The sequence below is a fragment of the Pristiophorus japonicus genome, chromosome 16 (genome assembly GCF_044704955.1).
Source record: "Pristiophorus japonicus isolate sPriJap1 chromosome 16, sPriJap1.hap1, whole genome shotgun sequence".
Classification (NCBI taxonomy): domain Eukaryota; kingdom Metazoa; phylum Chordata; class Chondrichthyes; family Pristiophoridae; genus Pristiophorus; species Pristiophorus japonicus.
In genome coordinates, this window is record NC_091992.1 from 7,329,588 (window position 1) to 7,342,685 (window position 13,098).

General features: G+C 47.3%; 1 protein-coding gene across 1 annotated transcript in view; it reads left to right on the forward strand.

Moving 5' to 3' along the window:
* ints2 (integrator complex subunit 2) overlaps positions 1-13,098 on the forward strand; it is a 54,725-nt gene that overhangs the window by 35,112 nt on the left and 6,515 nt on the right. Inside the window, exons 15-21 of the mRNA XM_070856936.1 lie at positions 1,205-1,313; positions 2,666-2,770; positions 5,624-5,788; positions 6,622-6,823; positions 8,415-8,540; positions 10,143-10,344; positions 10,732-10,968. Of these exons, the coding sequence (XP_070713037.1) occupies positions 1,205-1,313; positions 2,666-2,770; positions 5,624-5,788; positions 6,622-6,823; positions 8,415-8,540; positions 10,143-10,344; positions 10,732-10,968 (1,146 nt within the window). The remainder of the gene's footprint in view (positions 1-1,204; positions 1,314-2,665; positions 2,771-5,623; positions 5,789-6,621; positions 6,824-8,414; positions 8,541-10,142; positions 10,345-10,731; positions 10,969-13,098) is intronic.

The following is a 13,098-nucleotide window of genomic DNA, read 5'->3' on the forward strand; positions in this document are numbered from 1 at the left end:
TAAGCAAAGAAGAATCGAGCCCACTATTTCTGAGCTATACAGACGAGGAAGGTCCCATGTTCAGTCCCAGTCTGGGCTGAGTTTGACTGGGACAGCACGAGGGAAAAAGCGACATGGATTTCCAGTCCCGATTTGCTATGCAACGATCGACTCCCCTGCTGGGGATGCACATATTCAGAAGAATGAGAGGTGATCTTATCCAAACGTGTAAGATTATGAGGGGGCTTGACAAGGTGGATGCAGAGAGGATGTTTCCACTGATGGGGGAGACTAGAACTAGAGGGCATGATCTTAGAATAAGGGGCCACCCATTTAAAACTGAGATGAGGAGAAATTTTTTCTTCTCGGAGGGTTTTAAATCTGTGGAATTCGCTGCCTCCGAGAGCTGTGGAAGCTGAAACATTGAATAAATTTAAGACAGAGATAGACAGTTTCTTAAACGATAAGAGGATAAGGGGGCGGGCAAGGAAGTGGAGCTGAATCAATGATTGGATCAGTCATAATCGTATTGAATGGCGGAGCAGGCGCGAGGGACCGTATGGCCTACTCCTGCTCCTATGTTCTTATATGTAAACGCCGGGTAAGGACAGGATTAGACTTGGTGTGATGCCTCCACAGTTGCATAGCCTGCCAATACTCGGTGCCAAGGCAGGAAGAATGGCCTCTTGGCTGACATACTGGACAAAGATCGCTGCCTATGGAACCGTACCTCAGTAAAGGACTACAAACCTTCCGAGCCAGAATAAAATGCTAGTATTCAAACTCCCAACTAGGAATCAGAAATTTAAATGCCAGTTTTAAAATGAGTGGGAGCCTTTGATGGAATGCCTATTCTCCAACCCAGTATGATTTATGGTATTGGGTTTGTTGGTGTAGAATTGTCACATTTCGAGATGACTGAACCCGCAATGATTTAATTTGTGCTTTTGAGTTGGTATTCCTGCAGAGCTGCGTGTGACTAGAAACAGTGACGCAAATTCCATCCCGCTGAAAGGTTTTCCACTGAACACTTTAATCCTAGACGTAACAAATGATTTAGCTGTATGGCGTATCCCCATTATTCAGCACTTTGTTGAACGCGGATTTGTGTTAAAGTTGTAACTGAAGAGCGCGTGCGAAAATGTTCTGAGGGCGTTGAGCATTAAATACAAAGTAGACCATTTAGAAGGAGCCGCTTTAATAATTCTCCTGTGCTCGTACATAGGGTGAGAACAACCGATGTCGGCAGAGACACAGCATCACAGCCCAGCTGCTGGTCCTCTATTACACACTTTCATACGAGGAGACGCTATTGTCCAATGTGAAGTCATTAGGTATGTCTGTGTTTCTGCCTCACCCAGGGGAGAGCGTTTCTTTTTAACCTCTTTTCTCTCATTACCCTCCTCCCCCGCCACCCCAAGGATTTCTCTCCATAGTTACGGTAGCCCATGATAAAGGCAGGTAGTCTGAGACACCCACACACTTCCTTCCCCGCCCCCGCAGCCCCCTCCACATTGACCGACAATAGATGCAGCTTTCGAGGTAAACAGGTCTCGTATCTGCCGCCTTAGTCGTCTTGATTTTTTTTCTTTTTCTCTCCACCAACAGACCAGCCTGCAGAACGCAAGCAGGTCTTCCCCATAGAGCAAGATAACCCAAGTTATCCGTGTCAGCCGTGGCTCAGTATTGGCACCCTCGCCTCTGAGTCAGAAGGTTGTGTGTTCTAGCCCCACTCCAGGGACTTGAGCCGAAAATCCAGGCTGACCCTTCAATGTAGTACTGAGGGGGGGAGATTTCGCCTTTTGCACGAAACGTTAAACCGAGGCCCCTTCTGCCCTCTCAGGTGGACATAAGATCCCCTGGCAGCTTTCGAAGAAGAGCAGGGGAGCTCCCACACCTCCCCTGGTGACCTGGCCAATATTTATTCCTCATCCAGCATTAATAAAACTGATTATGTGCTCATAGAAACATATAAAATTCTGATGGGATTGGACAGGTTAGATGCAGGAAGAATGTTCCCGATGTTGGGGAAGTCCAGAACCAGGGGACACAGTCTAAGGATAAGGAGTAAGCCATTTAGGACCGAGATGAGGAGAAATTTCTTCACTCAGAGAATTGTGAACCTGTGGAATTCTCTACCACAGAAAGTTGTTGAGGCCAGTTTGTTAGATATATTCAAAAGGGAGTTAGATGTGGCCCTTACGGCTAAAGCGATCAAGGGGTATGGAGAGAAAGCAGGAAAAGGGGTACTGAAGTGTATGATCAGCCATGATCATATTGAATGGTGGTGCAGGCTCGAATGGCCTATTCCTGCACCTATTTTCTATGTTTCTATGTTTATCTCATTACTGTTTGTGGGAGCTTGCTGTGCGCAAATTGGCTGCCGTGTTTCCCACATTACAAGTGACTACACTCCAAAAGTATTTCATTGGCTAAAAAGTGCTTTGGGACACCCTGAAGTCATGAAAGGCGCTATATAAATGCAATGTTCTTTTTTCCTTTAAGATAGCCTGATAGCTACCACCAATTAGTTTTATCAAATTGAGTTGACCTAATGAAGGTTTCGCTTTTCTTCTTTGAAGCCTGGATGTTTCATTTGAATGTTTGGATTACTGCACAGATTCCGTGCCTGTTGAAATGGGTCATTGGTGGATGTGCTAACTATTTCTATCGCTCTTGAATGTAGCTACATTACAGAAGAAGCCCAAGTCCTACTCTGCAGCGCTGATGGACCAGATCCCTATCAAGTACTTGATTCGCCAGGCACAGGGGCTTCAACAGGAGCTGGGAGGTAAAGGCAGACTACATTGGAATCCACGGCTTCCGATATCAGCATGCTGCAACCCAGCCCCAATACTCTGACCTGATGCAGCCATTTGTAACTGAAGATGCATCTTGTTGTAAATGATTTCTTTAAATCCACCCAGCCCTATTGAAACAAAATTCCATTGGAATTCATTTCTAGATGTTATGAATAGAGGTCTTCCAGTGGCTTAGTGGGTAAAGTTGGTTACTGGGATGGTACTGGGCCCTGGGTAATGGTGGTTACTGGGATGGTACTGGGCCCTGGGTAATGGTGGAACCTGGAGTGGTACTGGGCCCTGGGTAAAGGTGGTTACTGGGGTGGTACTGGGCCCTGGGTAAAGGTGGTTACTGGGATGGTACTGGGCCCTGGGTAAAGGTGGTTACTGGGCCCTGGGTAAAGGTGGTTACTGGGGTGGTACTGGGCCCTGGGTAATGGTGGAACCTGGAGTGGTACTGGGCCCTGGGTAAAGGTGGTTACTGGGATGGTACTGGGCCCTGGGTAAAGGTGGTTACTGGGCCCTGGGTAAAGGTGGTTACTGGGCCCTGGGTAAAGGTGGTTACTGGGGTGGTTACTGGGCCCTGGGTAAAGGTGGTTACTGGGCCCTGGGTAAAGGTGGTTACTGGGGTGGTACTGGGCCCTGGGTAAAGGTGGTTACTGGGATGGTACTGGGCCCTGGGTAAAAGTGGTTACTGGGGTGGTACTGGGCCCTGGGTAAAGGTGGTTACTGGGCCCTGGGTAAAGGTGGTTACTGGGGTGGTACTGGGCCCTGGGTAAAAGTGGTTACTGGGATGGTACTGGGCCCTGGGTAAAGGTGGTTACTGGGATGGTACTGGGCCCTGGGTAAAGGTGGTTACTGGGCCCTGGGTAAAGGTGGTTACTGGGCCCTGGGTAAAGGTGGTTACTGGGGTGGTACTGGGCCCTGGGTAAAGGTGGTTACTGGGATGGTACTGGGCCCTGGGTAAAGGTGGTTACTGGGATGGTACTGGGCCCTGGGTAAAGGTGGTTACTGGGATGGTACTGGGCCCTGGGTAAAGGTGGTTACTGGGATGGTACTGGGCCCTGGGTAAAGGTGGTTACTGGGATGGTACTGGGCCCTGGGTAAAGGTGGTTACTGGGGTGGTACTGGGCCCTGGGTAAAGGTGGTTACTGGGGTGGTACTGGGCCCTGGGTAAAGGTGGTTACTGGGGTGGTACTGGGCCCTGGGTAAAGGTGGTTACTGGGGTGGTACTGGGCCCTGGGTAAAGGTGGTTACTGGGGTGGTACTGGGCCCTGGGTAAAGGTGGTTACTGGGGTGGTACTGGGCCCTGGGTAAAGGTGGTTACTGGGGTGGTACTGGGCCCTGGGTAAAGGTGCTTACTGGGGTGGTACTGGACCCTGGGTAAAGGTGGTTACTGGGGTGGTACTGGGCCCTGGGTAAAGGTGGTTACTGGGGTGGTACTGGGCCCTGGGTAAAGGTGGTTACTGGGGTGGTATTGGGCCATTCCAATCGGGGAAGATTTTGGGTTTGTGGCGAGTTAGCGAGTCTGAGCTGGGGTAGTGATCTGGATGCTTAAAATTGGACTCCGCACCAACGTTCCCACTAAACTGCGTGGCGGGCAGAGGTCTGGAGGTCCCGCACAGGCCGCTCGCCGGGTTTTACTGCACATGCGCGACAATGTGAATGGGCTGTGCAGTGCGTTGAAGGGGACCGTTCACCTAAAATAAAAATGAGAGGAAACATTGCTCAGCACCCCTGGGCCAGAGAGAGGGATAAACAGACGGGCAGAGTTGTGACTCGCAATGGCTGTCCATTGACCCTGCTGGAAAGTGTGAGGACGGGTTCGGGTGTGCATATGTTGCCTTCCAGCACTCGCTGTCAATGCACGCAGGTGAAGAACGGCCACGTGAGTTACTAGGATGCCGCTGCTGTCTGAGATCGGACCCCAGCAAGCATGGTATTTTCAGCAGAGGTGGGGGAGCATGAGATTAAACTCCACTCACTTGCCCTACAAGGCTGCCCTGTAGTCTTGCTCTAATTCTGATGCAAAAATATAGCAACAGTCCTCCAACTGATTAGCTCCCTCTTTTAACATGATGTTTGATCCTCTTTAGAAAAGAGCCATGTAAACTTTGTGAAGTTGTACGATCGGCTGCCAGCATGGTGTGGGGGACTATGGTTAATTCAACTGTCGGCCGTGGCTCAGCTCTCTCGCCTCTGAGCCAGAAGGTCATGGGTTCAAGTCCCACTCCAGAGACTTGAGCACAAAAATCTAGGCTGACACTCCAGTGCAGTGCTGAGGGGGTGCTGCACTGTCGGAGGTGCCGTCTTTCAGATGAGGCGTTAAACCGAGGCCCCTTCTGCATTTTCTCAGGTGGACGTAAAAAGATTCAATGGCACTATTTCGAAGAAGAGCAGGGGAGTCATCCCCCAGTGTCCTGGCCAATATTTATCCCCAGTCAGCAGAACAAAAACTAATGATCTAGTCATTATCACATCGCTGTTTGTGGGAGCTTGCTGCCACATTTCCTACATTACAACACTTCATTTTCTGTAAAGCACTTTGGGATGTCCCAAGGTCGTGAAAGGCGCAATATAAATGTAAGCCTTTTTTTTTCCTTTCAAGTCGAGCATGGTGGAAACATACAGCAGTAAAGCGTACTGTTGGCCAAGTGGGTGTTTTAAATGGCTTTTCTGGGTGATCTGATTAATGTTCTAACAAGGGGTAGGGAGTCACAGTAGATCAGTAATACAATGAGGAATGACTGCGTTAAATAATATTGTTAATTCAGATATCAGAACGGTGTGATTTATGTCCCCCGAGGCAAATCCTGAGCTGACGAGGTTTCCCTGCCCCTTAGGCCTGCATTCTGCACTGCTGCGTCTGCTGGCCACCAACTATCCTCACCTGTGCATGGTGGACGACTGGATGTGTGAGGAGGAGGTGACTGGCACGGATGCGCTGCTCAGCAGGATAATGCTGACCAGCCGGGCCAAACGCCACTCGCCCAAGAAGCTGCAGGAAGGTAAGGGCACAGAGACTGACTCGGGATTGCACGCACAAACCAGGCGGGCCATGGAACTCTGCCAACGTGCATCTTAAGAAAAGGGGGCAATTATGCGAGTGTCTGAGGAGTTCAGATGACATCTATAAATCGTTCAAGTTTCATTAGTAGTAGAAAAATGTCTGAACATGTCACGGGAAGAGAATATTTTGGCATTGTGCATATATATTGTATCCAGCTGGCCGTTGGATACAGATCAGTTATCGTTTCCATCTTGAAGTGCAATGAAGGTTCACCAGACTGATTCCTGGGATGGGGACGAGAAATTGAGTAGACCAGGCCTATATTCTTTAAAGTTTAAAAGAATGAGAGGTGATCTCATTGAAACATACAAAATTCTTACAGGGCTTGACAGAGTAGATGCAGGGAGGATGTTTCCTCTGGCTGGGGAGTCTAGAACTAGGGGTCACAGTCTCAGAATAAGGGATCAGCCATTTAGGACTGATATGAAGAGGGTGGTGAATCTTTGGAATTCTCTGCCCCAGAGGGCTGTGGAGGCTCAGTCGTTGAGTATATTCAAGACCGAGATCGATAGATTTTCAAATATTAAGGGAATCAAGTAATATGGGGAAAGTGGAGTTGAGGTGGATGATCAGCCATGATCTTATTGAATGGCGAGGCAGGCTCGAGGGGCCGAATGGCCGACTCCTGCCCCTAATTCTTATGTTCCTGATCACTTCCACTTATTTTGTATTTGCCAGGCATTTGTGAATATAACCTGCGTTCTAACATTCCCTTTCATTGTATCATTCACTTATCTGCTGTACAATTCCCATTGGTCCTGTCATCTCCAGCTTTCCAAATGGCTTCTACCAATTACACTCAACTGATGCAGACCATGGAGGACCTGACGCTCCTGTCGGCCAGTGAGCTGATCCCATTTGCCGAAGCATTAATGTTGGATTTGTACCGACTGCTAGAGGCAGGGGTGCCCCGACGGATTCTACAGACGGTCAACCAGCTGTGGATGCTTCTCAACACTGTTATGCCAAGGAGGTAGCGGTGCCTTTAGTTCAGATATTAGCTAATGGTCAGTGTTCCCTTTAAGCTGCGAGGTTACGGCGCTCTGGTGGTTCCGTGAAGCCGTTTTGCCAGCTTTTAAATGCAAAAACCGTGCATGCAGCAACATTGCTAATGGTCCCCGAGTTCATTTATCTGGTCCTTTAAACATCATCACGTTGAACAATCTTACAAGGAGTTAATCTGTAAAAGCCCTTTCTGGGACCTCTGTCATCTTTTTAATGTGATGTGCCGATTTACCCAAACCATTTTATAAACGTTGTTTTCTTATATAATCCCTCGCTGACATGCATCAGCCCCACCCACACGCTCTCCAGTCAGGAGCGAACGTTCCCGAAACTGTTCCTGCGTTGAGCAGTCGGGAGTACGCAGCACCAGTAATGTCTTCTTTCTTCCAAACGACACGGGCGAGCTTTAACAAATTTCCCTCCGTCCGCAGTGATTGTCCAATGTAAACATCAGCAAAGACTGATTTGAGCACAGGGTTCCTAACCGAGAATCCACTGACGTAGCTCAATGAGCAACAGTTATTGTTTTTAATCAGATCTTTTGTGTAAATATATCATATGATTAGTTAGCACGATTCTCCTGTCCTCTTCTGAAGGTGCTGACTCGTGCTGGGGTACAGTTCCCTTTAATACCTCATCTAAATGAGGAATCTTCAGCGTGTGACCCCTGACAGTGAGTGTTGCCGGGATTTGCAATGGTGAAAGGCACCACGGAGAGCCTGATCTTAACATTCACACGTGTCCTCTTTCCAGCAGTGATCGCAAGATAGTGATCAGGAGCAGGGACCCTGATTCCACTCTTTATTCTCTCTCGCACAGGCTGCTGTCACCAATTGTAGGGCCCCAGGTGAGATCAGCGAACTCAGCAGAGACTGGAGGTTGAACCTGGGGCTCTCCCTGCTCCGTGGGGCTGTTTCACACTGAGCACTGAATTGACCAGCTGAAGTTTTGGGGCAGCATTATTCTTTAAATCTGCTTGTCTTTATTACAAATCTTCACCATCGCTCCTAAATTAACAAAACGGACACCTTTAATGTAATAAAATGTCCCAACGCACTTCAGAGATGAAAAAAGTAATCAGACACCAAGCGGCGAGATGTGGGGTGACTGAAAACAAGACCAAAGAAGTACGTTTTAAGGAGGGGAGAGGTAGCAAGGCGGAGGGGCATGGAAAGATCATTGCAGAGTGGTCACTTACTGATTCCAGATTTTTTTTTTAATTAAGTTCAAATTCTCAAACTTCCATGGTGGGATTTGATACCATGTTCTCTATTATTAGTCCCAACTTTCTGGATTACTAGTCCAGTAACATACCACTACACTAGCGTACCCATTTTGCAGCCAGCTAACGAAATGGTTATGATTGTGCGAACATGTGGCTCTCTTCCCTAATCATTTAGTTCAGTTCGAAGCTTTTACTTTACATCGAGTTTTATCATTAGCACTGTTCACTGTAAAGGGAGCTTCACTCTAAGCATCTGCGGTGAGTACTGGTTTGTTGGCTTTCAGTAATGCCTGTGAAGCACTGCTAACGTGTCGTGTCTCTGTGTGTTGTGAAGGCTGTGGGTGATGACAGTGAATGCCTTGCAGCCAAAAGCCAAGCTGCTCCGCCAACAGAAGTACACTCAGAACGACCTGATGATTGATCCGCTGATTGTGTTGCGATGTGATCAGAGAGTGTACAGGTGAGTCACCAACAGAGAGAGGAGCAAGAATCACGGCAAATGTATTAAGAGGATGCATCAGCTTGTCTCAGTATCACTGTCGCTTTTTAGTCAGAAGATTCTGGGTTGCAATCTAAAAGTGATGGGCTAGCTGGACCTTTTTCCTATTCCTAAACATTCTAGGGCATTTTCAGTTTTTCTTCATTCTCTGGATGTGGGCGTCACTGACGCGGCCGGCATTTATTGCCCATCCCCTAGTTGGCCTGTGAAGGTGGCCGTGGGCTTCTTGAACTGCTAAGACCATGTGATATTCTGTGATACAATTCAGTGGCTAGCTAGGTCACTTCAGAGGGCAGTTAAGGGTCAATCACGTTGGGCGTGGGACTCTGGAGTCACATACAGGCCCGAACTGGGTGAGGACAAGGGCATTCGTGAACCACTGCTGGATTTCTACCACAGTCCGACAGCTTAATGGCCACTTTTACTGCTTCCAGCTTTTTATTTCCAGATTTTGTTTTAAACTGTTCTATGATTATTTTTGTTCTCAAACTGCCGTGGTGGGATTTGATACCGCGTGCTCTGGATTATTAGTCCAAGTTTCTAGATTACAAGTCCAGTAACATAACCACTATACCACCATACCCATTTTGCAGCCTGGATGTGACCTTTAGAAGTCCTGGTGAAAAACTTACCTGCTCAATGCATTCAGGGGAAAAAGCTTTGCCATATGGATAAGTGGAGATTATTCCAGTAGCCTCTTAGGAACATACGGTCAGGAGTAGGCCATGTATTCCCTCGAGCCTGTTCCACCATTCATGAGATCATGACTGATCTGTGACCTAACTCTCTCTACCCATCTTCGCCCCATATCCCTTAATACCTCTGGTTAACAAATCTATTAATCCGATTTAAAATTAACAATTAACCTAGCGCCATTGCTGTTTGTGGAAAAGAGTTCCAAATTACTACTATCCTTTGCATGTAGAAGTGTTTCCTAACTTCACTCCTGAAAGGTTTAGCTCTTAATTTTTAGGCTATGGCCCTCTAGTCCGAGCCTCCCCAACCAGCAGACATAGTTTCATATTTTCTCTCTCTACCCGATCAGTTCCCCTTAATGTCTTGAAAACATCAATCAAATCACTCCTCAACCCTCTAAATTCCAGGGAATACAACCCTACTTTGCGTAATCTCTCCGTAACCTAACCCTTGGAGTCTCAGGTATAATTCTGGTAAACCTACGCTGCACTCCCTCCAAGACCAACATATCCGTCCTAAGGTCTGGTGCCAGAACGGAACCTTCTTTCCTGTTTACGCAGCGCTCTGCGACTTATCGGCTTTTCTGAGCATTGTATGCAATAACAAAGTAAAACAAAGCATTCTTAGTGTTTTTGGTGCATCTCCTGTAGTAGCTGCAATGTTCTGTGATGTTTAGATTGGTTCTGGTCTTTGAGTTGACCCCGAACTGAGTAAATTTCCAATTTCAGATTCAGGTTACCCAATTTTCACTAAAACATGGGGAAAAAACCTCTTATTGCTGAGTTGGATATGTGATGTTCCATGTCCACCATTTTATGGGCAATCCAATTGTTCCAATGTTTTTATTTATTTGTGTCTTAACCCCAGGTGCCCCCCATTAATGGACATTACCCTGCACATGCTCAATGGCTACCTTCTGGCTTCAAAGGCCTACCTGAGCGCTCACCTGAAGGAGAATGTGGATCAGGACAGTAAACCGTACCAGAACATCGCCATGGGGGCAGTGGGGCCGCCTGAAGCCCCGGAGGTCACGAGAGAGGAGCTGAAAAATGCCTTGTTGTCTGCCCAGGTAAAAACAGCAGTCGGGTGATCGATGTCGCAGCATCTCTGATATAGTCTGGTCTGTGTTCTGAAGCGAGCGGTCGTATTGTGCATCCTCGGGTGTGGAGCAGTGTTAGTCCTGGGATAGACTGAAACCCGGGAGAATGAGAATCGGAGCAGGGGGGAGAAAATTTACAGAAATAAAAAAGTTATTTTCCTTTATTTTTCCTTTTTTTTTTAAAAAAGAAAAAGCTGAATGAATGTGATTATAGTGATCTTATTTTAAAAAAGTACCAGTGATAGCAACTAGTTGAATTGAAAGAAAAAATGTATTTCTATGTGGCCTTTACATAAAGACAATTCTTTGTTTTGGCTACTCAATCCTGACACCATAACATAAATGGACTCCTTGCAGGACAGTGCGGCTGTTCAGATTCTGTTGGAGATCTGCTTGCCTACCGACGAGGAGGAGTCTCGCGATGCGGGAAGGGCCCTGAAACAGCAGGAACAAACAGACAGTCTGTCTGAATCCTCGGAGAACACTCCGGAGACGTTACTGAGCAACGTCCGGGAGGTGCGGTGTCTCATCTGCTGTCTCCTGCATCAGATGTTTATTGCGGACCCAAATATTGCCAAACTCGTTCACTTTCAGGTCAGTGCTGTATATTTGTGCAATAAATACTTGCATTTATAACAGTGCCTCGGCAAAGTTCTTAGTGCTCCACGGGGGGAATTACTTTACAAGTGCAATGGCTGTGTTATGTAGCAACCAGAATCATCCACACACAGCAATGAGATAATTTACTGGTCTAATCTTTTTTTGGTGGTTTTGGTTACTACAACGGCAACAACTTGCATTTATATAGCGCCTTTAATGTAGTAAAGTGTCGCCAGGCGCTTCACAGGAGTGTTATCAAACAAGATTTGACAGCGAGCCACAGGGGGAAGAAATTAGGGCCAAAGCTTGGTCAAACAGATTTTAAGGAGCATCTTAAAGGAGGCAAGAGAGGCTGAGAAGTTTAGGGAGGGAATTCCAGAGCTTGGGGGCCTAAACAGCTGAAGGCACGGCCGCCGATGGCAGAGCGATTAAATCGGGGGATGCGCAAGAGGCCAGAATTAGAGGAGCGCAGAGATCTCTGGGTGGATGGGGGTTGTGGGACTGGAGGAGATTAGAGATAGGGAGGGGTGGGGCGGGTCCAGGGAGCGATTTGAGTTCAGGGAGGAATAGTCAGAAGACTGGGAGAATGCAGTAGTGAGCCATAGGATCTATGCTGTCTATCTGCACCACCAGACTAGGCAGTGAGGGCTCCTCTATTTAATGTTTCGTACGAAGGATGGCACCTCTAACAGCACTCCTTCTGCACTGCACTGGAACATCAGCCGTGATTATGTGCTGAAACCCCGTTGAGCTTGTTCAGTGCTGTTTCTGTATATTCTGTCTTTCAATTTCCCTTTTTTCTTCCCTCTTTATTTTATATTTTTGGCTGAACCATGTGCTGTAGTCCACGAACACAATTTAGTTAGGGATCCAGAAAGCAAGGATGTGCAGTCTCTCTACAGAGAGTGGAATCGAGCAAGTTAGTTATAGGCATCCGTTTGTACTGAGCCGATGGAGCCCAAACTTGCTGGAAAGTGGTGTCCATGCTCTTATCACATGGAAAATTATCCTGTCATTAAAACATTCATTTTGCAATCGACTAACTGGAACATATTGAGTGTTTAAATTCCTTCTACCTGTAGTATTTTGAAACTGAGATCTTGCCGTGAATCCTAGCTAATTCAGTTTATTTTTACAATAGGAAAAACTGTTCCCTTGATGTCTCGGTTGGAAAATTCACCAACCAGTGTAGGACATCCTGAAGCACTTCACAGCCAATGAATTGTTTTGAAGTGTAGTCACTGTTTTATCGGCAAACACGGCAGTCAGTTCACACACCAGAAAGTCCCACAAGAGATAAATAACCAGTTAATCTGTCTTGCTGGTGGTTGAGCGACAAATGTTGCCCAGGACATCGGGAGAATTCCCCTCCTAATCAGCATAGTACTATGGGATCTTTTAAGAACATAAGAAATAGGAGCAGGAGTCGGCCATTTGGCCCCTCGAGCCTGCTCCGCCATTCAATAAGATCATGGCTGATTTGATCATGGACTCAGCTCCACTTCACCGCCCACTCTCCATAACCCTTTATTCCTTTATCGCTCAAAAATCTGTCTATCTCCACCTTAAATATATTCAATGACCCAGCCCCCACAGAGCTCTGGGGCAGAGAATTCCACAGATTTACAACCCTCAGAGAAGAAATTCCTCCTCATCTCAATTTTAAATGGGCAGTCCCTTATTCTAAGACTCTGCCCCATAGTTTTAGTTTCCCCTATGAATGGAAATATCCTCTCTGCATCCACCTTGTCGAGCCCCCTCATTATCTTATAAGTTTCGATAAGATCACCTCACGTTCTTCTGAATTTACGTCCGCCTTAACAAATAGACGAGCCCTCCATTTAAAATCTCATCTGAAAGACGGGACCTCCGACAGTGCAGCGCTTCCTTGGTATTGCACTGCAGTGTGGAGTCTAGCTTGTGCTCAAATCTTACAGTGGTGTTTGAGCCCACCAGCTTCTAACTCCAAGGTGGGAGTGCCACCGGTGAACCAACCGGACACTTGGCTCAGCGGCAGCGTTCTTGCAGCAGACCCAGCAGTTGCGATGGACCTCCGTCTCCCCGTGGGTTCCTTTTCCAGTGACGTATGGTTTAAGGTGCATGTGTATGGACCTCGGATGAGGA